This window comes from Melanerpes formicivorus, unplaced genomic scaffold (assembly GCF_026170545.1).
Source record: "Melanerpes formicivorus ecotype bairdi unplaced genomic scaffold, bMelFor1.0.p_v2 SCAF_7, whole genome shotgun sequence".
In the NCBI taxonomy this organism is placed as follows: domain Eukaryota; kingdom Metazoa; phylum Chordata; class Aves; order Piciformes; family Picidae; genus Melanerpes; species Melanerpes formicivorus.
Window position 1 is genome coordinate 18,168,501 of NW_027142359.1, and position 27,968 is coordinate 18,196,468.

The window sequence follows — 27,968 nt, forward strand, 5'->3', positions numbered from 1 at the left end:
CATTGGCGGGAAGGTAGGCAAGGCGGCACCCGCAGCGACGAGCGTTGTTCCCGTTGTTTTCGTGAATACGGCGGGCCGCCGCGGTGGCGGCCTCGCTAAGGGACCGTTCGTCAGTCCCCGCCCCGCGTGCCTGCAGCCGTGCTGGGCGCTGAGCGGCGCCTACACATGGCGCGGTGCGGAGGGGGCGCGGCGCCGAAGGGTCCCGGTCCAGCGGCACTGGAGCGGCACCGGCTAAAGGAGGCGCTGGCCGAGCAGCTCCGGCAGGACCTCAGCAGGTAAACGCGAGGCGGCAGCCGAGCTGTGGGGCGGCTCCGGGCTAGGCAGCTGGCCTGGCCGGGTAGGGAGACGGCAGTAACGGTGCGCTCCCGCAGGTTGCTGGCAGAGGGGACGTGCTCCGACGTGACCATCTGTGCGGGCGACTCGGAGCTGCGGGCGCACCGTGCGGTGCTGCTGGCGCGGGCGCCGCGGCTCTTCGCCACGCTGGGCGGGAGGCAATCGCCCCGGGACGTGCTGCGGCTGGACGGCGTGGAGCCCGCGGAGACCCGGCGCTTCTTGCGGTGAGTGCGCCGGTGAGCTGGCCTCGGCACTGCCTCTGTGATGCCCTTCCTCTTATCTCTAGTGTTAACACCTGTTTGAAAGCTTTTCCAATCAAAGAAATATCTTCACAGCCTTCCTGCACCGTTGACAGATTACTTTCCTGTAATTTACTTGTTTTTCTCCGCCGTCGCCTCTCTGCTGACAGTATATACTCTCCACTGTAGCATGTAGTCTACCATATGCAAAATTGTAACACAGCAAGAGAAAGAGCCCCCAAAATCCGAAATGTATCCTTTAAAATTGTCTGTGCCTACTAATACCCGTGTTAGCAAGATGATCTCATGAAAGCACCACAGAAAAGCCACTTCAGTAACATGTTGGGGGGGGTTAAAATAAATAAATAAAAAAGAGTATGAAAAGTTACAGCTTTAAACCTAGCAAGACTTCATCAAGTTATATGAAGATGCATTGAGAGGACGCATCAAGTGACTACATGATCACCACTTAAGTCCTAGTCATTCATGGTCTAGGCTCAACACAGCGCAGCTCAACAGTGAATTGGTATCCTGCAGCAAACTGTGCTGCACCGTCAGAGCACCATATGGGCTGGCTGCTCCCCAAGGACTGGTGCAAGGGCCAGTGTGTTTTCCCACTGCCAGCTATTGGCACATACCTGACGTCTCGCTCCAGATCTTAGGTGTGTACATCAGGGTTGTTGGCTGTTGCTACTACCAGTCTTTGCAATGCTCCTTTTTCCAAGGCACTGAGCAGAGTTTGCTTTTCTCTAACAAAGCTGTGATGGTGCCACTAACCTTCTATATAAAACTGTTGATGTTAGAACTGATCAGCAGTTTGGGCCATGTACAGAAGCAGAAAGGTGGGTACTCTGGGATTTCAGATTAATTCAGGATGTGCTTGTAAAATGTATGCACTTAATTGCCAACAGGAGGGGGAAGGTATTGCAGATTTGAAGTTTAATGCCTAAAATAAAACCTAGGCTGACTTCTCCCCATTGGTTTCACTCATTCTTTCCTTAAATTTGTAGATAAAGCAGCAGATGGCTTAAGATAAATATTTGGAATACTAAAGTTACAATAAGTATGAAGAGGGACTTTTTGAATTGATAGTAATTTCAAAGCCAAAGAATTGCTGTTGTGGAACAGGGTGATGAACTGGCATTTGTTAGATTAATGTCTAAGTCTGGCTCGAGCGTTTGCAAAACGAGCAGCAAGAACCAAAATCACAGAAGTTTTTTCTCCTGTTTTTCTTAATTCCATTATTACATCAGTTTCATTAATTTGCTTGACACTTCAGTAAGTGGTGGCGCAGAAGACTTTAATGCAGGAGCGTGATAATGCAAACACTTTAACAATCCAAATTAATTTGGGAATTGGGAAACAATTATTTTTAGTACCTGTGTACTGTTACATCCTTCCTTTTTATTACCTAAATGGTAAGCACTTTAATATGTCTACAGTTCACTGATACTTGCTTTCAGTTTAGTCTGTGTTTGCTGGAAACCAAGTTATGGTCTCTAGAGCCCTGCATATTTTCCATAAAGCATGGCACTGAAAACCACCTTTAAACTCCAACCTGCTCACCTAACTCTAAACCTTTTTTTCATTGTGAGCTTGGACTCTTAAAGGAACATTTTCATCTGTTCTAAGCTCTGTATGAAGCTTGTTTTGCCAGACGTTTTTGTTGTGGTTTTTTTTTTCCCCTTAAGTTAGTTCTCAGTGTTGTTTGGTACTGCAGCTTTTGAATCCTCTGACCTGGCACTTTCTGAAAATTGATGTCACTGAATGCACTGGAGTTCCAGCACAGTAAACTGCTTTCAACTGAGGAAAGGATGCAGCTTTGGTTGAAAAGAGCCTAATTTCATTATTCCACTGGTGAATTCTGCTAGTGTCAGTGGCTGTTAAATCTCAGTGGTTTCTTAATGTTGAAATCTCAGTTAATTAGATCTTCACAAATCCAAAACGGTGCCTCACACTGCAGCTTGAGGTTTACTGGAAGCTAGCATAGTTCTTGGAGAACATGAATCGCCGTGATGAGTTGTAACGAAGACCTGTAGTTGCAGCTTTGCTTATGAGAGAAAGTTGTAGTTTACTGCAAAAGTTCTAGGTTTTCTGGTTATAAATGCTATTTCCATATAGACTAGGCTCAGTGGAATACTGGTATAATAGAATACTTTTCCTGTTTGTGTTCAGCTTTTCTCTCTTTCCAAGTAAAAATTGTTTTCCCTTGGGGATTTGGATTACTTTTTCTCATAAGATATATCCGGCATGCCTTTCAGTGAGACCTACTTCCTTTGTGCCTCTGTCTAGCTTAATCAGGAGAGATGTGGGCTATGTATCACTTGTGTGCTGAAGGCTGTGCAGCTCCTCCTGCCAAACTTCTGAGCATTTTTGAGCCGGATGGAGGATATGGTGAATTTTATGCTGATCTTTCTGCATAACCTTAGTATGAAACAGATGAGCAACTGAACATTGCTTTGTTTCCCCTTCCTATACTTGCACTGTCTGAGAGACATCAGCAAGAAACTCCTGCGATGAAGCAAATGTCATATTGACTCTGCCCTTCAACAGCCTTCTGTCACTTTACATAACACAACCATAAAAGGGTCAACAATTGCAAATACGTCACTGGCAGATGTCTACTTGAGGAAGGTTCTGTAGTATGCCTCAATAACAGAGAAACTTAGCATCCCTGAAAGATAATAGTCTCTCCCAGATAATTAAGTCATGAATATCGTGCCCACTGCTTTTTGTGTTTTCAGCTTTGGAAATAAAATTACATTTTTTGCTGTTCCCTGATATTTTTATTAAGTGGATCTAATTTAAGGAAGGACAGAAAGACCTCATGACAGTCAGATACAGTTAAAAAGCAATAAATATGGATCAAATACAAAGGAATACAATTGTCCTTGTGACATTTATTGCCATGGGGGTTAACTTGCAGTACCAGCAGTTGATGCAAAATAGGCAGCCAAGGCTGTGGCTGTATTATATTTGTGTAGTTCCATATCAGACACTAGAAGGATGCTATACGTAGGTTAAGCACCAGCAAAAATACTCTTGAAGGTAAACTTCTGGACAGCCTGATGACTATAACTTTTTTTGTGGACTCTGTGCACACCTTTCCTAGTAGGAAAGAAAAATTGTAGGCTGTAGCAAGTGCTATTAATATGACACAGACCCTATAGCATCTGTCACTTAGTCACACCTCTTGCAATCTCATTACTGTGGTGGTTTGTTCCCAGCTATGGGCTAGATATCCACCAAATTTGCTCTGTCATTCCCTTTCTTAAATGGACACGGGAAAGGGGAAGATAGCACAGGAGTCAAGATAGAAGCAATTTAATGAAATGCAGAGGCTGTGTGTGGAAGCAAAAGCAAACAGAGATATTATTCTCTGCTTCCCATCTTTGAGGTTATACAATTTATTCTGATATGGTCCCTTTTCTTCTGTTATCAGTTGTGTGTGTTGATGCGGTGTGCCCCACCATGCAAGCAGTGTAGTCTCTGGATGACTTATTCATGAGGCTTCAAAACAAGCTAACTGCAAAAATGCCTTTCTGTAGCGCTTGCAGGTTCTTTTTTTTTTGGCTCAAAACCAGTTCCTTGCATTATGACATAAAGGAATCAGCAATACAGCTGAAAAAAAAATCATTCATCTGAAAAGGAATTGAATTAACAGACCCTGCCCTACAAACAGGGACAGACAGTGTGGGGAAATTTCATTTGACTGTTACTGTCTTAAACTTCATGAAATGGTAAATACTGAATTGTGGAGGCTTAAGTGCTCTGTAAAGACATACCTGCAGTGAACAGTGAAAGCTGAGAAAGTTGAACACAAATTATTGTGAACTGTTTATTTCCCAAGGTAAGGGATTAAGGAATTTGCTCATCTGAATAGCTAAACAGTTGTAACTTAATGGCTTTCATTCATACAACTGTGTTCTCTGTTCTGAGTTTGTTACTACAGCACCAAGTTGTTTTGTCGTGGTTATAAATATGAGCTAAGCTAGTCATTGAGAATAATCAGACTTTACTAAGCAAGGAAGAAGAGATGGAAGGAAATGAAGTACTGCATGAAGCTAGTAAGTTTGATTTTATACTATGTCCTGTTGGGGGAAGAAAGCCTTAACCATGATCATTTAGGGTTTTTTGATGAAAGCAGGCTTTAAACATATGCCAAACAATGACAACCTTATCCCCTTTCCACATACATAGAAACAATGAGTTTGCCTCTTTTTTTTTCTGATGGGATTGAAGCTTTTTGATCTGTGTTTATACTTAATTTCTGTTTCCCAGAGGAAGTTGAGAAGCCAAACTGTCAAGTCACAGTATATTCAGTGTGTATTTGATATTAACCTCTTACTTTGGAAAACGTAGTATCTTAATGCCATGGATTTATGGCCTTAGGGGAAAAAAAAAAACAAACAAAAAACCAAACAAAAACAGTCCATTTGAGAGAATTGGGTAGAAATCTTTCACTGGGACTATGACTACTTCAGGGGTCAGATTCTCCTGCTATGCTCAGCTTTCACAAGAAAATGCAGAATTTAATTAGCATCTGTGTGAGGCAGCAAGGCAGATGATGTTGCATCTCATGAGAAGAAATTCACTGAAATAATTATCTCAAGAAATCAATTAAGTTTAAAATAATCATCTTAGCTGCAAAAATCAAGCAGATGGTTCTTATAGCAAATCTAAAGGGAGATGGAAGACTTCAGTGATTAAGGTAGGTTGAAGTTGTGCATATGACATCCCTGACTTGCACTAACAAAGATTCACTGCCATAAGTGTACTGCTGACATAGTTTTGCTGAAAGTCCACTAAGATTAAATGCAATGTATAAGAATATTGGCTGCATTTGGGTTTTGTTAAAGACATCAGTGCATTAAAATCGTGGGCAGAGAGTGGTTCAGAGACATTGTACATTCACAGTGGGGGGTTTTATCAACAAAAGTTAATGTATCTTGGTTTTATTTTGGCATTTAGTAATGATAAAACATAGCTTTAAGTGAAACTGTATAATGTGCTATTTTACATGGATACAGAAGGTGTTTCAGATATAATCTAGTTACAATGTGATGTTATGTGTATGTTGTGTCAAAAACTTGTTGGAAACAACACTCAACATCTGTACAACTTGTCAATAAAAGGAAAACAATATTTTGGGTCTGTTTTCATGAATTGTATTTTCCTCTATGCTACCATATGAATATCCGGTTTGGGGCTTCTGTGCTTGTCTCTCTATTCTAAAGTTACCATAGTATCTTTTTTTCAGGACAATTAAAGTGATAATCTGTGAAACAGATTTTTCCCCTTTTCATGCATGTTGGACTTCTGTGCTGAGAGGTTCTTGCCATCTGTAGTATTTATGTGGAAGTTCATCATTTTCTGTGTATACCAACATTAACAACCACTCTGTCTTGCTAGCCAATAGAACAATACATTGGGATAAGGAAAAAAAAATCCTCTCTACTGGCTTTAATGGCTGTTGTTCAAGCCTGCTTTGTAATCTCTTTACTAATGCTCTGCAAATCTGGGCGTATGTGTAACATATCCATAACAATATGTACAAGATCCTGTTTCAACAGCTAGTGTCTAAGCACACAAAAAGCACTTAACTAGTGACATCAATGACATGTATGTTTAAGGAGTGGCAGGTAAACACTCTTCTCCAGACGGTCTCTCATTGAACAAGTGGAAGCATTTGAAGGTGAATGTCTAATTAGTTTAGATTTTTTTTCATTTATTTACTTGCTTAACAACTACTTTAGGACAATAGGGGAGGCTGTCCTAACAGCTTTCAGTGAAGTATGATTATGATAATGGTGTTCATTCCAGTGACTTCCGGTGCTGTTGGGAAGAATAACAAAAATCGGTTCCTCATGCTTTTAAGTATGGTATTTTAGGAAAATAAAACTTGCCTTTCCTTCTTAATTGTGTTGTCTTTGTGGTCATTAGTGGCATTCAGCATTTCAGTTCGGGATTTTGTCTGTCTGGTAGACAGTGTGCCTGACCTGCAGTATGCAAATGTACTGCTTGATTCAAAGGACCAAAGAATCATTTTTTTGACCCAAGCACTATCTTAGGAAATTTTTGTGTGTGATTTATTTTTTTGAAGATAATTTTAGTAAGTATAGAAATATCTTGATGATTCTAGTCAGTATTGGCTTTTCTAGATGCACAGAAGGGAGTTTGAATGGGCTACTTAGTATTTTTGTAGTACTCTGTAATCTACCCACAAAATACGTTCTTCAACATGCACTTTGAGACCTCTGTGTGGTGTTAAAGTAACTCCTTGTATGTTCTAGGGAGACATTTTGTTACTGTAACACACATCTAGTACTTCCTAGATCACATTAGGAATGCTGAAAGAACTGAAACATTTTTATGCTCTCTTTGATTCTTCAGATGACTATGAAAGTTGGCTGGAAAACTTCACTCTGCCTTTAGAAATGAGCCTATGAAATACGGGGGGTGGCCAAGCACAGTCCTCTGCAGCAGGTTGTAGAAAGCAGCATAGTCTTCCATTCTGGAGAGAACATCTAACAGGATTTAATTAAGATAAAGAAAAATTTTGAAAATTCTTTGTTGCTGTCTAGCAAGCAGAGTAATGGATGCCTCCACGAGCCTTTCAAGGTAGTACATTTACAGTCTGGATTAAGCAGGTCTCTAATATGCAGATATTCTAAATTTCTGGAAGTAATAAATCCAGGATTGTGGCTGGATTTTAAATGCTAACTGAAACAATCCATTGATTCTTGACTTTTTAGAGGGAAAAAAACAAAACTGTTTCAAAAGGAATAACTTTTTCAGACCCAGAAACCAGATAGTTCTGGTGTAACGACATGCTACTTGTTCTATTTACTGAGTTCCTACTTGCGGTAGGAGTGCCATTTGTATTGGCTTAAGCTTAGTGATAGCAGAATTGCATTCCTGAGGTTTCTGATGGATTATCTGAAAATACCCCGAGGATGCCCAGGAGATTGTTGCCTCATTGCCTAGATTTTCAGATTCTCTATGGATATGTTTTTCAGTTACTGGCAGAAAGTAAGCAGGAGGATTAAAATAATGAATTTATATCAAAGCAGTATATCTGTTGCTGCTAATTTTCTTTCCTCCTCAAAGTCAATTGTACTGCCTTTGCATGCTGAACATGTAATAGCTCCACAGCAACAGAAAGGTGAATAAATATAGTTCCAGTGGAAATTTAAACTAACATGTTATGAATGGGAATTTTCTTTCAGCAAAACCTTACTAGAGGTCTTTATTTTTTCCATATTCGGTGTGTTACCGGTTTACTTTCCTGCTTTATCCTTGCTTTTTCACCAGCTGTAAGCAAATAAAATTACAAATGATTGGATTTTGTCTAGCAGTCACATTGTCTATGTGACTTCAAGTGGTATTGGAGGATCTAATGTGGAAAAATAACTTGAAGGCAGAACTTAAAAATACCTTGGTGGAATTTTGAAATCTCTAGTTTAACTGGGCTTCTACTCTTGAATTCTGGTCTTGGATCATACTGCTGCAGAGCTGTGAAACACGGATGTTAAGTACTGAGAAACACAGTGAACAGGGAAAATGTGTGGAAGTCATGGTTTTAAATTTTCTGAATAATTGCAAAGTCTCCCAGCTCCCAGTATTCCTGTTCTTGGTAATATGGCATAATATTACTTGTCTTTCCCTCATGCTATTGTTATGCTGGATTGAAAAGTACTGTAAATATGACAAGCAATTGGTGATCAGGCCAAGTTAACAGGTTCATAGTATCATAGTATCATTCAGGGTTGGAAGGGACCACAAGGATCATCTAGTTCCAACCCCCCTGCCATGGGCAGGGACACCCCACACTAGATCAGGCTGGCCAGAGCCTCATCCAGCCTGGTCTTAAACACCCCCAGGGACGGGGCCTCGACCACCTCCCTGGACAACCCATTCCAGGGTTTCACCACTCTCATGGTGAAGAACCTCCTCCTCACATCTAGCCTGAATCTCCCCACCTCCAGCTTCATTCCATTCCCCCTAGTCCTATCACTACCTGAGATGTCCTTCCCCAGCCTTCCTGTAGGCCCCCTTCAGATACTGGAAGGCCACAATTAGGTCACCTCGGAGCCTTCTCTTCTCCAGACTGAACAGCCCCAACTCCTTCAGTCTGTCCTCATAGGAGAGGTGCTCCAGCCCTCTGATCATCCTTGTGGCCCTTCTCTGGACACGTTCCAGCACCTCCACATCCCTCTTGTAATAGGGGCTCCAGAACTGGACACAGTACTCCAGGTGGGGTCTCACCAGGGCTGAGTAGAAGGGGAGGATCACCTCCCTCGACCTGCTAGCCACACTTCTCCTGATGCAGCCCAGGATCTGATTGGCTTTCTGGGCTGCAGGTGCACACTGAGAGCTCATGTTGAGCTTCTTGTCCACCAGCACCCCCAGGTCTCTCTGAGTGCTGCTTTCCAGCCAGTCACTGCCCAGCCTGTATTTGTGCCTGGGGTTGCCTCGACCCAGATGCAGGACCCTGCACTTGCTCTTATTGAACTTCATGAGGTTGGCTTGTGCCCACCTCAGAAGTTCTGAAAGCACATACAGGTACGATGAATGACCTCAGAATCTGTGTAAAGACACTCCACCAGTCTCGGTGTTTCAGTGTGAAATTTTATTATTCCTGTCACCTTTTCCTGACCCTTGCTTTCAAAATCCAAGAAAATATTAAAATCCTCATTCTCTACATTCATGTTTTTTCTTTCTCTCTTGGTAATAACCAAGACCAAAAAAAATTATGCCCAACTCAATCCTTTAAATACAGAATTTAAGAAGGAAGGTGACTTCTTTGTATGTTTTCTCTACCTCTTTAAAGGATAGTGCTTAAATAGCATAATTAAATTACAGTGTTCCCAGTATTAACAATAAAGCCTCTGGCCTCGAATGAGTGAATAAAGGAAGATCTGCAAGTACATGTCTACTAAATCAAAGTAACTTTAGCTCTTCTGGTAAATGCTGCTAACTTCATCTCTATGGTATGAAACTACTGATAAATCATGCTATCTGTTCGCATTGACTTTTTAAGGCTCCATGAAGTTGTTGATGTGCAGTATCGTTCTATAAATAAGAGATCTTTGCAGTCACAGAATGTGGGCTTTGTTAGCCTTTCCAGATCTTGAGCCAAAAATAAGGTGGTGAAACAGATGGGGAAGTGGGAAGTTGGAATTACTATATGGGCAAAGTGAAAGTTCCTGGGTAATCTTAACTGCAGATTTTTATGTTTTCAAGTGCTTCCTTTGAAGTTAAAATTTACATCTCTCCTATAACCCTATACCATTTGTTTATAACCCTATACCGTTTTTATGACTCTTGCACTTGTAACTTCAATATTGGAAGGTTGTTTATGTTTCTGGGTTTGTAAATTTGGATTCTACTCAAATTTGTATATCAATCTGTCATTGCTGACACAGCTTGCTTCTGCCTTTGCCAGTAGATGAGCTACAAAGAGCACATAAAACTTTCTGTAATTAAAAAAAAAAAAAAAAAAAAAAAAAAACAGAGGGAGAGAAATCTTTTTCCTTTTAACATTAAATTTTATTCTATTTGTAATGTTTTCTACGGACAAAGGAGGACATGGGGCTGTTGGTTGACAAGAAACTCAGCACGTCCTGGCAATGGGCACTTGCAACCCAGAAAGCCAATCATGCCCTGGGTTGCATCAAAAGTGCACCTGGCAGGTCAAGGAAGGTGATTCCCCCACTGCATTCTCGTGAGACCCCACATGGAGTACTGCATTCAGCTCTGGGGCCTCCAACATAAGAGGGACGTGGATCTGTTAGAGGAGGTCCAGAGGAGGACCATGAAAATCACCAGAGAGCTGGAGCACTTCTTCTGTGGGATTATTTGGACTGGAAAAGAGAAGTCTTTGGGGAGATTTATATCAGCCTCCCAGTATCTAAAGGGGAAGCCTGCAGGAAAGCTAGAGAGGCACTTTTTACAAAGGCATGTAGTAACAGAACTAGGGGCAACAGCTTTAAAGTGAAAGAGGGTAGACAAAGAAATTCTTCATTCGGAGAGTGGTGAGGCACTGGAACAGGCTGCCCGGAAAGGTTGTGAGTGCTCCTTACCTGGAAGTGTTCAAGAACAGGTTGGATGGGGCTTTGAGCAACCTCATCTAGAGAAAGATGTTCCTTCCCTGTAGTAGGAGAGTTGGAACTAGATGATCTTTCAGGTCTTTTCTAACCCAAACTGTTCTATGATTTATAGTTTTTCATTAATTCAAGAAATAAGTTTTCTAGGGAGAGTTTTTAAAAGAGGCTGTGGTGGGGAGGAGAGTATTGTTAAGCACTGCAGAGTCCAGCTTTTCTTTTCTAGTCCTCAACTTTGTTGGAGAAAAAAAACCACACTGGTTTTTGTTTTGATTAGCTGAAAAATTACAGGACTAAATGTAGTGTCGTCTTCTAGGCTTGTATATGCATCTGACAAAAATCTTAAAGAAGATGAGGAGCTGGCTATGATGAAAAAAGTATTGGAGCCCAAATTAATACAAGAAAACAACACTGCTCCTCTTCAGAACACTCAAACAAACGTAAATTGTGTTGGAGATGGTAAAAGAACACCTATTGATCAGAATACAGTAAGTGAAGCTGTGCAGGAAGTTACTTGTGCATCTTGTATTGAAGAGGAAATCCCAGAGATAGCTATTGATGCAGAAAGCAACACAGCCACCACAGGTAGGTTTGGACTTACACTCTTATTTTTGTGTTGTTGTGTATTTTTTTTTTCCTTTTAAATAATTATCCAAAGACTTATGTAAAAATGCAGGCAAAGATTACATCTGTTGTTTTAACATGTGGATATTCTTTGCTATGGTCTACCTATTCTCTCACACTGGAAAAAAATCAATTGCAGCAGAAACATGGCAGGAATAGTTCCCAGCCAGCATGTAGCATAATATATCTGATATGATTTGCCAGGCTTTGGGCACATTCATCAGCATTGTGTCCCAACTTCTCTCTGTAATGCTGCAAACTCAAGTCCTCAACACATGGGACTTCATAGAGTAGAAACTCTCATTTCCTTTTCTAGCAAGTTACACTAGTTCTACGGTTCTATGAAGCTTTTGGAATCTTTCACAATCTTCCTTACTACCCCTGTGAATGAAGTAAGATGAGGAAATGTGTAACTGCATATACACCAGAGTTGTTGACTGCTACAGCTGTGTCAACTAAGATAGGATCAAGCAATAAATCTGTTCAGGAAGAAGCTCACAACACTATGACCCTGAATTAATTCAATCTACTTTAATGCATAAACACCAGATTTCTGTAGGAAAAAAATGAATTGGCTACATGATCTTATGAAAAAATAACTTCTGTAGATCTCAAATATGAAGTGTTTGTCATATTCTGGTAAGTCAAAGCAAGAAAAATGGAAGGTCTGGAAACTCTTCAAGGAAAATTCTAGCTTGAATATACAATATTAACATACTTTATAGTGTCAGATTCTTAATTTAAAATATTGTAAGTTGCCTGTGTACAGTCAATAGTATAGTGTACACCAGACAGTGAAAATAACTGTTTCTTTCCAGCTATAGGTAATTCCAAGCTAGAAACTGCATCTGCGTTGGGTGAAGACTTAATGATGCTCTACAAGAAGTGCTGTTGTCCAGATATTAATATATGCATAGAAGGCAAAGTTTTCCAAGCTCACAGGTACTCGCAGGTTTGGATGGATGGATGCTTTGCTGGGTAAAAAACTGGCTGGATGCCTGGGACTGAAGAATGGTGGTGAATGAAATTCAATCTATTTGACAGCTGGTCACAAGTGGTGTTCTCCAGGACTCAATTCTGGGGCCAGCTCTTTCTAATATCTTGATTGATGATTGAGTGTACCCTCAGTGAGTTTCCAGATGACACTAGGTTCTTACTCTCTACTTGAGAGTAAGAATGGTTTATAGAGGGACCTGGACAGGCTGAGGCTAATTATATGAGATTCAACAAGGCAAAGTGCTATGTCCTGCACTTGGGTCACAACATGCCTGGGCAACACTACAGGCTTGGGGAAGAGTGCCTGGAAAGCTGCCCAGTAGAGAAAGACCTGGGGGTGCTGGTAGACGTGAGCCAGCAGTGTGCCCAGGTGACCAAGAAGGCCAAAAGCGTGCTGGTCTGTATAAGGAGTAGTGTGACAAGCAGGACCAGGGAAGTGATTGTCTCCTTGTAGCCACCACTAGTGAAGCCACACCTTGAGTGCTGTGGTCAGTTTGGGGGCCCTCTCTGCAAGAGAGACACTGAGGGGCTGGAGTGGGTCCAGGGAAGGGTGAAAGGTCTGGAGAACAGGTCTTATGAGGAGTAGCTGAGGGAACTGAGGTTTAGTCTGGAGAAAAGGAGGCTGAGAAGAGACCTTCTTGGTCTCTACAACTAGATGAAAGGAAATTGTAATGAGGTGGTGGTTGTCAGTTTCTTCTCCTTAGTAACAAGGGAAAAGGCAAGAGGAAATGGCCTCAAGTTGCACCATGGGAGGTTTAGATGAGATATTAGAAGAAAATTCTTCACTGAAAGGGCTACCAAACACTGGAAGAGGCTCCCTGGTGAGGTGGTTGAATTCCCATTGCTAGAGGTGTTTAAAAGATGAGATAGGTTGCTAAGGGACATATTTTAGCACTAAACCTGGTAGAGTGAGGTAATGGTAGACTCAGTGATCTCGAAGGTCTTTTCAAACTGAAATGATCCTACAATTCTATGATTCTGTAAGTATCTAGTGTAAAGTTTTTCAGCCAAAATCCTTCCATTATAAAATGCTGCTGGTACTCTGTAGTATGTTATTGCTGATGCTGTTATGTAGCTGTGAACCATTACAGTTTTAAGCCTTAATGTGAGAAGTGGCCATATTTAATACTAATGAATATTATCTCATTAACAGCAATTATTGTCAAAACAGTTGCGTTTTTAGCACTTTTAAAATTGCTGTTGTCAAGTCAAATGAATATCTGCTCATGTATAAATACTTAATAGGTTTTCTTTGCTAACTTCTATTTAAATAATCTGTGCTCTCTTGAAGAAAATGGAATCTCTATTAATAACCTCTTCAGCTACTAATGCTGAACAAAATTACCATACAGGTAGAAAAGTTCTGGAGTAGTAATTTTTTTTCCCCCTACTCTTCAGAATGTGCAGACAGAATCTGATTTTACTTAAAATTACTTCAGTCATGTAGGTGTAGAGATTGTCAGCAGCCTTTATTAGGTCTAAAGTCCAAAACCATTTAAGAACTTGGACTTACTGGACTTCTGTAGCTTGGGAAAGAAAATTTCAGTGTCAGTACCACTCCTTTGTTATGAGTCTGTTTGCCTTTGAGATAGCAAACTAGACAGCCTGCATTTTGTTCCCTTTGAGTGTAAAAATAACAGAGATTATAAAAAACCTCCATTACTTTTAGTAGTCTCTGAACACAAAGCCGGTGTGTGGGATTGTATCACTGACATCACAAATATATTTACAGAAGAGTTGTCACAGTAGTGTGTTGGGGGTTATTTATTTTTTTAATACCATAATTAGGATAAATACTGAATTTCCATAATGTGTCTTTAGACATGTTTGTTTCTTCTAATCAGCACTATAAGACAACATGTTCTTAGGTCCATAACTTTGAGGAAAAAAAATCCCTTAATGCAAAAAGACATTTTAAGAGATTCCATCAGCAGGGTTTCTTTAATGTAGGCCCCTTACTGCCTGCAGCAACATATCTGGTCTAACCAGCATCACAAAATATTGCAGTAAATCACAGGGAAAATAAGGGTGTTCTGAAACAGGCACAAAACTCGCTTGCTTTAGTACTGCATCATGTGAATAGCTGGAGTCATAAGGGAAATCTAACTTTGGGCATAATTGTGGTGACAGCACCAGTGTGATTTACTTACAAAGGGTTTTTTTAAGTTCTCAAACAGGAGACAATTTAATCCCCCACTTTCTCCCACTGAATTATGTCTCAGGACTCCTTACTTTGTCATGAAATCCTATGAACTTCCAACAGACTTTACAGTGTGTGCAGCAGAGTTCTAAGAGAGCTGCCAAGTTATGTCTACCTAGGGCTGTGTTACATTCTTGCAGAACTATGTGTGGGCAAGTAAAACTTATTCAGTAACAAGCTTGTGGTAAAAATTATGGCTGTAGGAAAGCACAGATAAATTTACTTTTAGTTCATTTGGTACCTTCATGTATTCTGTGTTTAAAATTCACCAGTGTGTGTTTAGGTGATATGTATTTGTCCATATTCTACTGAGTAGCTGTCTTATTTAAAATGAGTGAATCATAGAACCAAAGAATTGCTTCAGTTGGAAAAGAGCTCTGAGATCATTGAGTCCAACATATGTCTCAGACCAGAGGAGAAGGGAGACTTAATAAGTTAAACCCTGTTCCAAACTGCCGTGTTCATCTGATTTTTGAACACCTCTAGGGACGGTGACTCCACCCACACCCCTGGGCAGCCTATTCCAATGCCTGACCTCTCTTGCAGTAAATAAATTTTTCCTAATATCCAATCTAAACCTCCCATGGTGCAGTTCGAGGCCATTTCTTCTTGTTCTATCACTGGATACTAGGAAGAAGAGACCACTTGCTATTCTGCTAGGGTGAAGTGAAATATCCACTTCCACCATGCCCTTGAAGTTAGCCTAGCCCTATTCATTACTAAACATTATTTGGAAGAGGATGACCAAATTTGAGCTAGTCTATTTCATATCTCCATGATATTGTGTTTATTGGATCTTATAAAAACAAAGATTGTGTATGTATTGAAAGTCTCACATGCTCAGAGTTGTGATTTGCATTCACACATTTAGATGTGGACATAATTGACTGAGATATGAAACATTCTGTAAAAACTTCATTATTATTGCTGGGTGAATCACAGGAAGAATGTGCAAGTTCCTAATTTAAAATATTGAGACTTCTGAGGCAGGAGGGAAGAGAGATGAGAGATTCCAGAGTGTATTATGACTAGAAAAACATATAGAGCGTTCCTCTTGCTTCTTCCCATACAAAATGAGAGCACTCTGAAGCATCTTAAGAGTCACCAAAAGAAAGGATTCCTATGCCTAACAGAACACTTTGCTGCTTCTGACACAGGAAATACGGAATATAAAGTAATTTTATAGATAATAGGAAGCTTAGTAAGTGTCAGGGGAAAGTTGGGTGTATGACTGTTATCCACAGCTGCAGCGGCCCGGACAAGGTATATAAAGGCTAACACTATAACTGGTGAAAATCTGGAAGGCTGAAATTATGAAACAGTTTTTATCCACTATTTTCTCTACCTCTCTGACCTTCCACTTTCACCTTAAGAAGCTCCAGTTGCAAAGGTCCTCTTATCTTGTTTTTTTTGAAGGGTGATACTGGTCTTTGATGAAAGTAGCATTAAATTGTATTAGCTCCTTTATGGCCAGATGTGGCTTTTAAATATACAGGAGTAATAAATATAAACAGAAATAATGGATAGATCTTTTTAAGTAGTGCTGGAAACACACATCATATTGTTGTGCCATCTGTTGATACCAAGTTTGCTTGAATTTTAGGATACACTTGTAGATGACCAGGCAATTTCAAATAAAAGATGTTTTTTTTTACTTGTCTTTTCATTTTAATAAATATGCATTTTGTGGTATAAAAAGAATCTAAGGGATTCAGGCTGGAATTAGGCTGTATAATCAAGGGGGGTTACTGTTATTTAGTTAACAGAACAGGAGAAATAAATTTCCAGTTTTATGTTATGTAAAAGGAAAATGCTGGGATAATAGATTTCCTCTGTGTGAATGTCAAAGTCATACTAGAAACAAGCTTTAGCTGAAATTTACAGTACTGTTTGTGGTTTGTTGTTTTTTTTTCTCAAGCATATTCTGAAATTACAAACAGACTGAAAGAAAAGGCATGCAGTATACAGATGACACCTTAATGCATAAAGGGCAAAGATTTAAGTCAATGTTGTCAAAGAGTCTCATAATAAATATTTGTATCTAGTGAAATAGCATTTACTTTTTCTCTCTCAGGGCCATTTTATGTGCCAGATCTAGTTACTTTGCTGCTATGTTGAGTGGAAGTTGGGCTGAAAGCTCCCAAGAGCACATCACTCTTCAAGGGTAAGTGTTGTCTTTGCAAGTCGTGTGGGAGCAAAGGTAGGCAATTTAAAATCACTGCAAATATCTAACAACTGTGCTGTGTGTAGAGCACTGAAGATTAATCTGCCTTGACACTTTTTTTCAACCTGATGTATTTCCTGAGTACTGTTTTGACTTCAGTATGAAACTGTCTCTGTAGTGTATTTGTTAACATTGTCAGATGGTTCAGGGGAAAAAAATCATTTTTATCAGAAGAAAGGTAGTAATTGTAGTTTTCTGTCAATGTAATACTGCTGCAAAATCAGGAATATTCTCTCTTGATTTGTTGATCATATATCTGATGATGTTCATGAAACAATACACTTTTAATCGATTCCTTAGCTTTAATGCTATACATAGTATGTTTTAGAGGCTGGTAGTCAACCATTACTCTGGTATTTATAAAGTAAATACTTTCTCTTCCTGTAATTGATTTCTGCATGGCTAAGAAATTTTCCTTCCTATTTTTCAGTAGTGGCCTTGCCCTGAGAAGTACTTCATTTTTGTATGAGTATCTTCTCATTCCAAGGTCTCATAATTTCTGCTATTAAGAATCATATCCATAATTTTACTTTTTCTAGTTCAATTTTCTACTTGATGCAGACTTCCATGCTATCTTTTCAAACACTTAGGACTTAGTTTGAAATAATGAAAGAGTGAAAATTCTGCATAACAGCTGTCAAGACTGTGGGGAAACTGTCTTGCTGATGTCATGGCTGTCATGTGTACTAATACAGAGAGAGACAGCTGTGCTGATTCTGCTTCTCAACGTGTTGCAATTTTTTTTTTTCCTTTTGTTTTTAGTCATCTATGTCTGTTGTTTAAACATGCCTGATGTTTGAAGGGGTCTGAGTTCAGTCTTTGTGACGATACTTCATTTATACTAATGCCTGCTTTCAAGCTCTGCAGATTGCACATAGGGATGCACATATGTAAACACAATAATGTCTTATTCAGGAGACCACATCCACCATTTATAACAGACATCTGTGCATTATGGTGCTGGGACAATGCAAGGATGCAAACACTGTTCTGGGCAGGAATTGCATATTTCTAAATGTGAATCTAGGCATAAAGATGCTCTTACATAAAGATGCTCTTACATTGCCTTAATCTTGAAAATAGCTTGAACTTGATCAGATCATCTACCTTCCATTCACAGAACCAGCTGGATGCTTTAGCTTCCTTTGCCTAAGAAATGTGGTGTGTTTTATTCTAGACATGTCTTTATCTTTTTCTTTTTTTCTTTTCTTTTTTTTCTCCAGCATAAGCCATGTAGAAATAAGTGTCATCTTGCATTTTATATACGGAGGTATTCTGGACTTCCCAGACCAAGTTGATGTTGGGTATATGTCATCTTTTGCTACTTTTTTTAATTGTAGGCTGTGCTTGTTTTGTGTCTTCTCATTTAAAAGTCATAAGGAAAATTCTTCATGTAATACAAATAAGATAAAGATATCACATATAATGACCATTACACCTAAACATAGCTCAGGAAATTCCAAAAGTAAGGCTGCTAAAGAAATCTTGTCTGTTTGACAGCTACTGGAAAAGGTGTGCCAGCCATTTTTTGAAAGTTATGGGGAGAGTGAAAACAGAAGGGTGTTGCATAGAAAAATAGCACCCAGTTTGCATCTATCTTCCTTTTAGTGTGCACAAGCCCTATGAGGAGAGGCTGAGGGAGCTGGGGTTGCTCAGCCTGGGGAAGAGGAGACTCAGGGGTGACCTTATCACTCTCTACAACTACCTGAAGGGAGGTTGTAGACAGGCGGATGATGGTCTCTTCTCCCAGGCAGCCAGTACCAGAACAAGAGGACACAGTCTCAGGCTGCGCCGGGGAGGTTCAGGTTGGATGTTAGGAAGAAGTTCTATACAGAAAGAGTGATTGCGCTATGGAATGGGTTGCCCGGGGAGGTGGTGGAGTCGCCGTCATTGAAGGTGTTCAGAAGGAGACTTGATGGGGTGCTTGGTGCCATGGGTTAGCTGTTTGGGTGGGTTGGATTGGTTGATGGGTTGGACACGATGATCTTGAAGGTCTCTTCCAACCTGGTTTGGTTTATTCTAATAAAGGTTTATTCTAACAGTTAATACTCACAATTTATGTTTCAACAATCATTTGAGGTGATGGGAAGTCTAAGTAGGTAGCATTAGCTCAATAAAAGATGACACATAGCAACCAATGTAAATCTTGCATTTTCTTCTAGGATGGTTTCTAATTACTGTTTTATACATCATCTGGTAGTAGCAAAGTGTATGCTGAAATGTGAATTATTCCCTGAAACTCTTTTTATATAAGCCATTGAACTCTGCCACTAAACATTAAAGCATGACAATTTAATAGAACAGAATAATAAACCAGGTTGGAAGAGACCTTCAAGATCATTGCGTCCAACCCATCAACCAATCCAACCCACCTAAACAACTAACCCATGGCACCAAGCACCCCATCAAGTCTCCTCCTGAACACCTCCTATGATGGTGACTCCACCACCTCCCCGGGCAGCCCATTCCAATGGGCAATCACTCTTTCTGTATAGAACTTCTTCCTAACACCCAACCTAAACCTCCCCTGGCAGAATTGTCATTCAAAGCTTATCCATCTAAAGTAACAACATGGAATTGTTTATAATACATCCCAGTGTCAATGTTTAGGTAATGAATTGGTACAGACAATAAAACTATGGTATTTATTACTGTATAAATTAATAGCTTACTCACTGTGCTTTTTAGTATTTGGATGGGCCATAAATCTCAGATACTGTGTCACCAATAACGTTTTATGTAATCCTTGGGAAACACCTACAAATTGCCAAGACTTTGCTAGCACAAATATCTTCCCTTTCTACCCTTAAAACAGAGAAATAGTCTTCTGAACAGTTTCTCGGGCAGTGGCTACAGTTTACTTTATATTACAGACTGGACTCAGTAGTTGGGAGATTGAACAGAAGCATGTATTGACTTAGCAATAAAGATTATTCTTTGCAAGTTTCACACTTGGTTATCAATCTAGTTCAAGTGGAACAAAGAGGTGAAATTAGCATGTATGTTTTCCTGTAAGCAAAATGCATACATCAAAATGATTTCTGCTTCCTGTTGCTACTGCTTTCTCTTTAGCCGCATGTTGGCCATTGCAGATATGTATGGTCTAGATGGGCTGAAAGAAGTAGCTATCTACATTTTGAAAAGAGATTACTGCAATTTTTTCCAAAAGGTATGTCAGTTCTCATGCTACTTTGTGAGCCATAATGCCTAAGAAGAATTTTGATTCTATTATTTACACATCATACTTATGGTCGTAACTGTATGGTCAAGGTGTTAGCTTAAGTTGACAGATTCTTACCTGTAAATCTGCTGAATTCACTGTGATTGATGATGGGAGTAAGACCTGTGGTGTCAGCCACCTACTTAGAGAAACTTGAAAACTACAACTGATGAAAAACTATTCCATGTGATTCCATGTTACATACCCTTTCTCTTAATAGGAATAAGGAAGTAATATGTATTTGCATATCAGGTTTCAAGAGCATATATTTAGAAAATACTTCTGCTCAATTAAAATTAGTTCAAAAAGATGGGACTGCTTAGAGTTGAGTATCTTCACACATTACTCTTACAAGCCTGAACACTGTCTTACTGATTGTGGAAGCAAATGACTTCCCTATTCTACGTAAAAGCAAACAAATTTAAATACCATGGTAGCTAACAGTATTTCTATTTGAAATGAAGGTTTTGTACTAATGTACAATTTCTATAAGTCAGAATGTACAATAATTGTGACAATTTGCTAACAACTCTAGCCTGTTCCTGGAAAGCAGCAACCTGTACTAGAATGCATGGCTATTGCTCATTCACTGGGAGTGGAAAACTTATATGCTGCTTGCATGAAGTAAGTAAAATAAAACAAATTATGGTGTGTGCTTTTTCAGTTCTCTGCTTTTTGTTGAAATTCTTTTATTTTGCTAGATGTGGTTTGTTTTGGCATATAAAATCATCACACTTAACACGTTGGGGTTTTTTTCCTTCACAATACGTCGTGGTAGCACTGATGCTAACAACTGACGCTAGAACGTTTTCCATATTCCATACCTAAGAGAGGCTCTCTTTTCAACAGATGGGTAGGAAAACATTTTGCAAAGTGTTTGTCAGAGAGAAGCTTTGCCAGTTTACCTACTGAACTTCAGAACAACTGTCTTGTTATGTTGATTAACTCCTTGGTAAGTAGTCTAGAGTGTACTTTATATTAAAATTAAGCAAAATAACTTTTTTTTTTTTTCTTAATTAGCTGTATGAGGTAAATACCATATTTTAAATCTGTAGTGGACCTATACTATCACAGAGACATTCAGGTTGGAAAAGACCCTTGGGACCACCAAGTACAACTGATAACCCTACTCTGCAAGGTTCACCCTTAAATCATATCCTCAAACACCACACCCAAATGACCTTTTAACACATCCAGGGCTGGTGACTCAACCATCTCTCTGGGCAGCACATCCAATGCCTGACCAGCCTGAAAAAATTTTTCCTAATGTCCAGTATAAACCCACCCAGTCACAGCTTGAGGCCATTCCCTCTTGTTCTATCACTAATTATCTGTGAGAAGAGACCAGCACCACTACCAGGTAGTGGTAGAGAGTGATGAGGTCTCCAACAGCCTCCTTTTTTTCAGACTAAACAGCCCCAGCTCCTTCAATTGCTCATCATAAGATTTATTCCCCAGGCCCTTCGCCACCTTTGTTTCCCTCCTCTGCACTCACTCCACTACCTGTGTAAAAGCTTTTAAACCAGGTTTTGATGTGCAGCTGTCATCATTATGATTCATGGTGCACAGTCTAGTGATAATCACATCTAAGTCCAGCATAATACAAAACAAGTTTATGAAACACAGCTGTGACATCATAGCACTGCATGTGTTTGGGTCTTGAGGAGCAGCAAATTGCAGTATTGATGTCTGTGATCGGCAGCAGCATAAGTTGTTTGCATTTGCCATTTTCCCTTTGCCCATGTATGAATTTGAGTGAAATGTACTTTTTTTTCCCCAGACTGCAGGTGATCACAAGCCTTCTGTTAACAGGCAAGCTGACTTTTCAAAAGTAAACAGTATACATATCCTGTGCTTCTCACAGAACAATACTGAAGTTTGGCCTTCTCCAAGCTCAGCGTTTGTTTTGTGGCACATATTTTCACTGCTTCAATTTAGATCTGCCTTAAGTACTTTCTAATTGTGCTTCTTTGTAAAACTAGGCCCAGAGCTGACTTAAAAGTAATTATTTGAACTGGATATGTTAATAGGCATTTGGTCCAGCAATTGGCTTGTAAATGCACTGAATTGGAACAGAGATGGGAAGAATAAGCAGAGGAGCTGAAGGTATTCAGGACAGCTGCTGCCAAGCATGGCTGTATATGTGTGTGGCATACACAAAGCTTTATCTAGGTAGCTCAGGTGACATTAACAGGATGATTTTGGTTCTAGCACAGGAGACAGCTAAGTGTGTGATTTCTTGTATTTCTCATGCTGAAGTCTTTGTCCCTTTGTGTCTGTTACTGTTGTTGTCCAAGCTGAAGAACTCAGATATGACTACTGAGAGTGACAATATGGCCAAGAACTGCCTCTTGCTGACAGGGCTGTGAAGTCGCCTTGGGACTATTCCCCCCCCCTTAATTTACTTAATGTATGAAGTGCTAGGTCCAGCAGATCAGCAGTTAGTGGCAGTTACTACTGCATAGTCTGGTGAAAACCTGAAAACCAAGAGATTACAGAGCTGTGTAGTTGTTCAAAGGAAGTTTGAGAGTACCCGCAGTTATAAAATCTGAACATTCCTTGTACCAGAATGCATAATTTCTGACAGAATAAAGGCAGCAATTATAGCTCTTAATATTCTAGGTGTTCTGCCATTATGTTAGATCGGTATACTCAGTCATTCCTAGAACACGCATATGTGTGTGCGTATATATATATACACACACTCACACACCCCTTTGTGTGTCATGTGTGGTATAAATATTTCAGAAATTTTTAAGCAGTATTTTCAGGATTATAGATCAGTTAATTCCGATCTACAGGTGTTCATAGTTACACCACCACCCATCTCCAAAGTTGCTCAGGTGTGTACCAAGAATGTATGTTGACACGGGCTCCTCTCCAGGAACCCTTGTGCAACTTTGTAAGGACAGCGAACAGGCAAACCTAAGCCACTTCAGGCCTTCTTCCCCTCTGTGCCTATTAAACCAGAGCAAGATGCTGTGGCTACAGTTTGTGTTGAAATACATGAGCTATCTTTAAGCTGTCTTTTGCAGAGCTGTCATGGCACTGTAGTACTTGGTACTGCTCCAGCTGTGCACCCAGCTTCTCTAGAAGATTTTTGCACTCTGGACTAAGGGTGTTTTGGTTCCCATTTTAAAATTTGTGTTGGTGTGTCTTTGCAAGATTCACTGGTATTTTATGGCATGAAACTTGGAAAGCTTTTAGAAGCATAAGCCTCTTCTGCCCACAGAACATTTCTGGTGAGCAGTCATTTAATTCTGAGTCTGAAAACTTGAGGAATTCCCAGTGGAGTTTTCCGCAATATGCAAAAATGCTTAAAGCTGCTTGGGGGCAAAAGAAGAAAAGGTCTGACATTATTTTTGCCAGGGCTACTGTGTGTTTTACAATCATACAAGTTTCCTTCCAACCCCTAACATTCTGTAATTCTGTGTGATTCTTTTCTGTGCTGTAAAACCTTTTAACAGTTACACCCAGTTAACAGCATGACTCCACTGATACTTGCATTTGCCAATTTTGGAAATGCAAAACCTAGTTAATGTGGGACGGTCCTTGAGAGGAAGGAAAAGAGATTGTTCACTGGAAAGTCTCTGGGAAGCTGTAATGATGAACACAAGTACACTGAAATGGGAGTGCAGTTTAGAACACTGTTCAGGTACTTATCCCTGGTGTCTCTACTCTATGCAAGAAAACTACTGTTTTTTGAAATAGAATGGTCAGGGGGAGAAAAATAAAACAACTAAAACTCACAGCCACTCCTACAAAGTGCTTATTTAATTAAAAGTCAATGAAGGCATTTTATATTTCACTGGAAGTGTCTAGTGGGAGTAAATGCTTATTGCTTTGTGAACAGGGGCTGAATTCTGGACAATTCAAAAAGCTCGTAATTGAGTCCAGTGGGAGCAAGATCAAGCCATAGGCATATACTTAATTCACCTTATATGCATGGAAGCAAACTGGTTTCACCCACAGATGAGTAAAATGATTTAAAAATGTGTGAACATTGGCTGGACAGATTTTATGTTGTAACTATAATATGTATAAAGAAAATCCTCCCTGCATTATACTTTGTATGGGATAAACATGGTTGTAATATGAATTTACGGTAGGGAAGTTTGGGTCAAATATTTATCTGAATTGTTGCTTTCTCCAGTGTTACTGATCTTACTGCATAATTTATCAGTGACCTGCTATGTCATGTTGAGCAGTGCTTTCAATCCATTCTAATGTGGGTAACAATAACTTGCAAGTTCATTTTACATGACATGTTAGCCAGTAGAAGTTGCCCTCAGGTACCGTGCTGACGGAATGCATGAAAGAACCAAAGACACAGACTAGGGGAATAAATATTAGCAAATCTATTTGTTTTAAATGTAACTATAAATATAACAGTTATGTTTCTTAGGAGAGAAGTTAGACAACAGTGAGGGTAAATTCAGTTAAAACTCCACCTGAGAAGACAAATATTTGATGTTTCCTTTCAATTTTTGATTGACTCCTCTAAATAAAGCAGAAGTAATCATAGCTGTGAAAATGCTTGTGAATTATGTATCCTGAATGCTAGGCCATTATCACTCACCTAACAATTTTATTTACCCATTTTATATGAGAATTTTATTATATCATTCAGTGACCCAAACATTTTCCTGTACTCATTTTCTCCAGTTACCATTTGCCTTATTGTGTTTAGAACTTCAGTATGTAATGATACACAGTTCAAAAATGCATTAAAAGCCACTTTAAACTTTAGTGCCTGACTTAAGCAGGCAAAACAGAAGGGGTAGATTTTTTTCTTTTTTTCTGCTTTAGTTTCAAAGGTAGGAATAATGTTCAGAGTTACCAAAATCCATCTTTATTTAAAGAAGGGAAATGAATACATCATTGGATCCTTTTGTAAACATAACCAAACAGAAGCTATTTATAAGCATCAATTCTTGGCAGCAGGCTAATTTCTGTTTATGTTTTAAGAACCACAAGAATGCTGCTTTCCTTTTGATGGAGAGTGACCGGCTGATGAATAGTCTTCCCCAAGTGAAATGGACAGAGGCAGCTGTGGCCTTGGCATCTAAGCTACAAGAAGAATGTGTAACATTTATTGTGACAAACTTCCTACATGTAGTACAAAGTGAAGGCTTCTCTATTTTGTTGCAGGTAAAAAAGCCCTCAAGTTGTTGAATTATTTCACACTTTTGAATTGAGTTATACCACCCTTTGGATAGCTCAGGCTGCTAAACAATCAAAACAGTTTAAACTTTTGCTTTAAGGTACAATTCTATGGAAAATTACAAAAAACCTGAAATTAAATAGTACTAAGGGTTTTGGTTTTTTTCAAAGCACATTAGCACTTTGATATGCAGGATTGATACTGCATTCAGATTACTTGCCTCAGTTAAGCAAAAGTTCCAGTTGATTTAGTGGGATAGTTTCAGTGTTGGAAAGAGATGAGCATATATATAACCTTCAAGAAACCTTTTGGACCCATTAAATAACAGCATGTACTTACTGCAGTGATTATGAATATACCCAAACTTCTGATTTTTGTTGAAAAAGTTGCAAGAATGTGGGAATGCTGCAGGTACTGGTGAGAACATAACCCAGCTGGATGACTAGGTAAAAAAAAATGGAGCTGTTAAAGCATTTTGTCTTTGAATCTAGAGTTGCATGCAGCTATAAATTCATTGTGGTGTGCGTGTTCCTAAAATTTGGGTTAGCAAAGGGCCTCACAATGATTTGCTAGAGTCCTGGAGAGGGGTGGGGTTATGGAACAGATGCAAGGAAGATGCTTAGCTTTGGAATACCTTCTGCACAGTGTGACAGCAGGTCCCCTCTGCTCAGTAATGCTTTTGCGTACAAAGTTCACTCGTTTGTGTTCAACGGCTGCCTTTTGTTGCTTCCTTAGGCACAGGCAATGAGCAGCAAACCGGATCTTCTAGAACTAATTCTTAATGCAATTGAAAAAAGTATTAATAATGAGAATAGCTGCTTTCTTCTTGTAGCTGTGGATACATTGTTGGACTCTACAAATGTGAAGGACATGGTAGGTTTCTAAGTGTGCAGTGTTTGTAGGGAAAAACTTCTGGTGTTGTCTCATGGTTCAAATCAGACGATGTGGTTTGAGCTCCGGTGGCTGAGTCTTGAAATGGGGGTTGCACAAAAGAACATCTACATGAATCCAAGGTCCTGTTGGAAGTGTAGGAAATGTTGGTATTTATTTACTGGATATTAACACTGGGTTGTTGTGGGTTTTTTTCCTACAAAGAGAAACTCTATACACTGCAATAAAAAAAAGATAAGACCTTGTGTATTACTGAGAATGTAAGTCCCATGGGCACCAGGGTTTCGCTGATCATCACTATCTCCCTTCCAACCCAGTGCATGCAATGATTCTGTGATTCTGTCACTTTAAATTTGTCATGAGAATAAAAACTTAGCAAAATTTTGCATTACCTTAAACTTGCAGTGGAAGGATGCTTATTCTTTTTTCTCTATGCATCTTTGCCCACATTTTTGTAAATATCTCATCTGTGCTGGGTTTTGTTTAAAACTGTCCTCTGAAGGAAAGACAGCCTCTTAATTGCGCGTGTGTGTGTGTTTTGGACTGGAAGGAGGTGTCAGTCTCCATGTGTGTAAAAATGCTGTGTATACCCACACAATCTAAATAAATGGTATTTAACCTGTGGCTGAATGAAATGCTGGGGATAGTTCATTAGTAGTATGACATACTGATTAAAATACAGAACGAAGCTACGAGCAAAGAATGAAAAATAAATGCAAAATGAATTACTGCAATCTGGTGCTATTGTAGATCTTCTTAGTAAAAGCAATAAAAATTCAATCAGATACATTAATTTTCCCTAGAGTATTTGACCTTGTTGTGACACAGCTGACAGTAAAGAGCTATTATGGGGTTAATTTAAAAAGAAAGGAGGAAAAAAAAAAAGGAAGAGAAAAGAGCAATGTGGTGTTTTCTAGTGCTGTAGTATGCCTTGGTTTTTGAAGTATTGTAAAAATTACTGTGATGGGCAATAATCCTTCAAAAACAGCATCTCCATCTACCAGACCATTATAAAATATAAGTGATGACATCATTGATCTAGCTTAGGGAGTAAGTAGATTCTGAAAGGAATAATGACTGGTTGCTATGACAATATGCCCCTCGCCAGCTGCTGATTTGTTACTTGAACACAGGGTTTTACGTGCAAGATCCAGGCTCTGCGTGATAAGCTGTGGGTCTTCCTGGTTCAGTCTTTTTATGCTGTTCGTCACACAGAAAGCTGGAAGCTGATGAGGCCAGACCATCAACATAAAATACAAGCAGGTATGTCTGGCATCAAATGGTGCTAGGATTTTTAGCAATCTGTTTAGTACATTAAATATAGGTGGTATTGGGGGGGCAAAAATTTGTGATGCCTTGTGTTTTTGAAGTGCTGTTTTAGAATAGGAGCACGGTAGCATGCTTTGCTAGTTTCTAACATGGAAATCAGTAAGTCATTTTCTGTGGAAAAACCTCCCTTGCTTTTCTTTTGGGGAGTGTATATAATAGGAGCCAAACCCATGTAGATTGATTCTGTTCTTATTTACAGCTACTCTGAATTATTGAAAATACTGCAGTAGGATTAAAAACCTTATCTGCCTCATTTTTAAGGAGATAAGCACTCTGGATGAATTAAATTTGCACAAAGCAGATTATCTGTTCAATGAATTCAGCTTCTGTCCTTTATAGTTTCCTCCATAATGTATAAATATTGCTTGTCTCTTGCATAATGCTTATCTTGTGCACTGTGAGTAAATGCAGATAGCTTGACTTCACAGTTGATTGGTATTGTGATATTGTGTGTGCTACTGCAGAGAAGGAGCTGCATAGTGTTCTCAAATTTTAACAGGCTCCAAGGGAAAGGAGTTTTTGTTCCAAACGTTTCTTTGTTTCGAAGTACAGAAGTATTCTGAAGGTGCAGAACTGCTGATGGAGTTTGGGTTATAGTTGAATATTAGCTTTGACAGTGCAGTGTTATAAAAGACCAAAATT

The 27,968-nt window shown here is 39.5% G+C and overlaps 1 protein-coding gene across 1 annotated transcript in view; it reads left to right on the forward strand.

Annotated features, from left to right (window-relative positions):
• The window catches only part of BTBD8 (BTB domain containing 8), a 45,122-nt gene continuing 17,154 nt past the window's right edge, over window positions 1-27,968 (forward strand). The window contains exons 1-12 of the mRNA XM_068141250.1: window positions 1-275; window positions 372-557; window positions 10,995-11,263; window positions 12,121-12,244; window positions 16,573-16,662; window positions 17,946-18,026; window positions 19,795-19,891; window positions 20,478-20,566; window positions 20,792-20,894; window positions 24,911-25,093; window positions 25,842-25,979; window positions 27,131-27,260. Of these exons, the coding sequence (XP_067997351.1) occupies window positions 166-275; window positions 372-557; window positions 10,995-11,263; window positions 12,121-12,244; window positions 16,573-16,662; window positions 17,946-18,026; window positions 19,795-19,891; window positions 20,478-20,566; window positions 20,792-20,894; window positions 24,911-25,093; window positions 25,842-25,979; window positions 27,131-27,260 (1,600 nt within the window). The 5' untranslated portion in view covers window positions 1-165. The remainder of the gene's footprint in view (window positions 276-371; window positions 558-10,994; window positions 11,264-12,120; window positions 12,245-16,572; window positions 16,663-17,945; window positions 18,027-19,794; window positions 19,892-20,477; window positions 20,567-20,791; window positions 20,895-24,910; window positions 25,094-25,841; window positions 25,980-27,130; window positions 27,261-27,968) is intronic.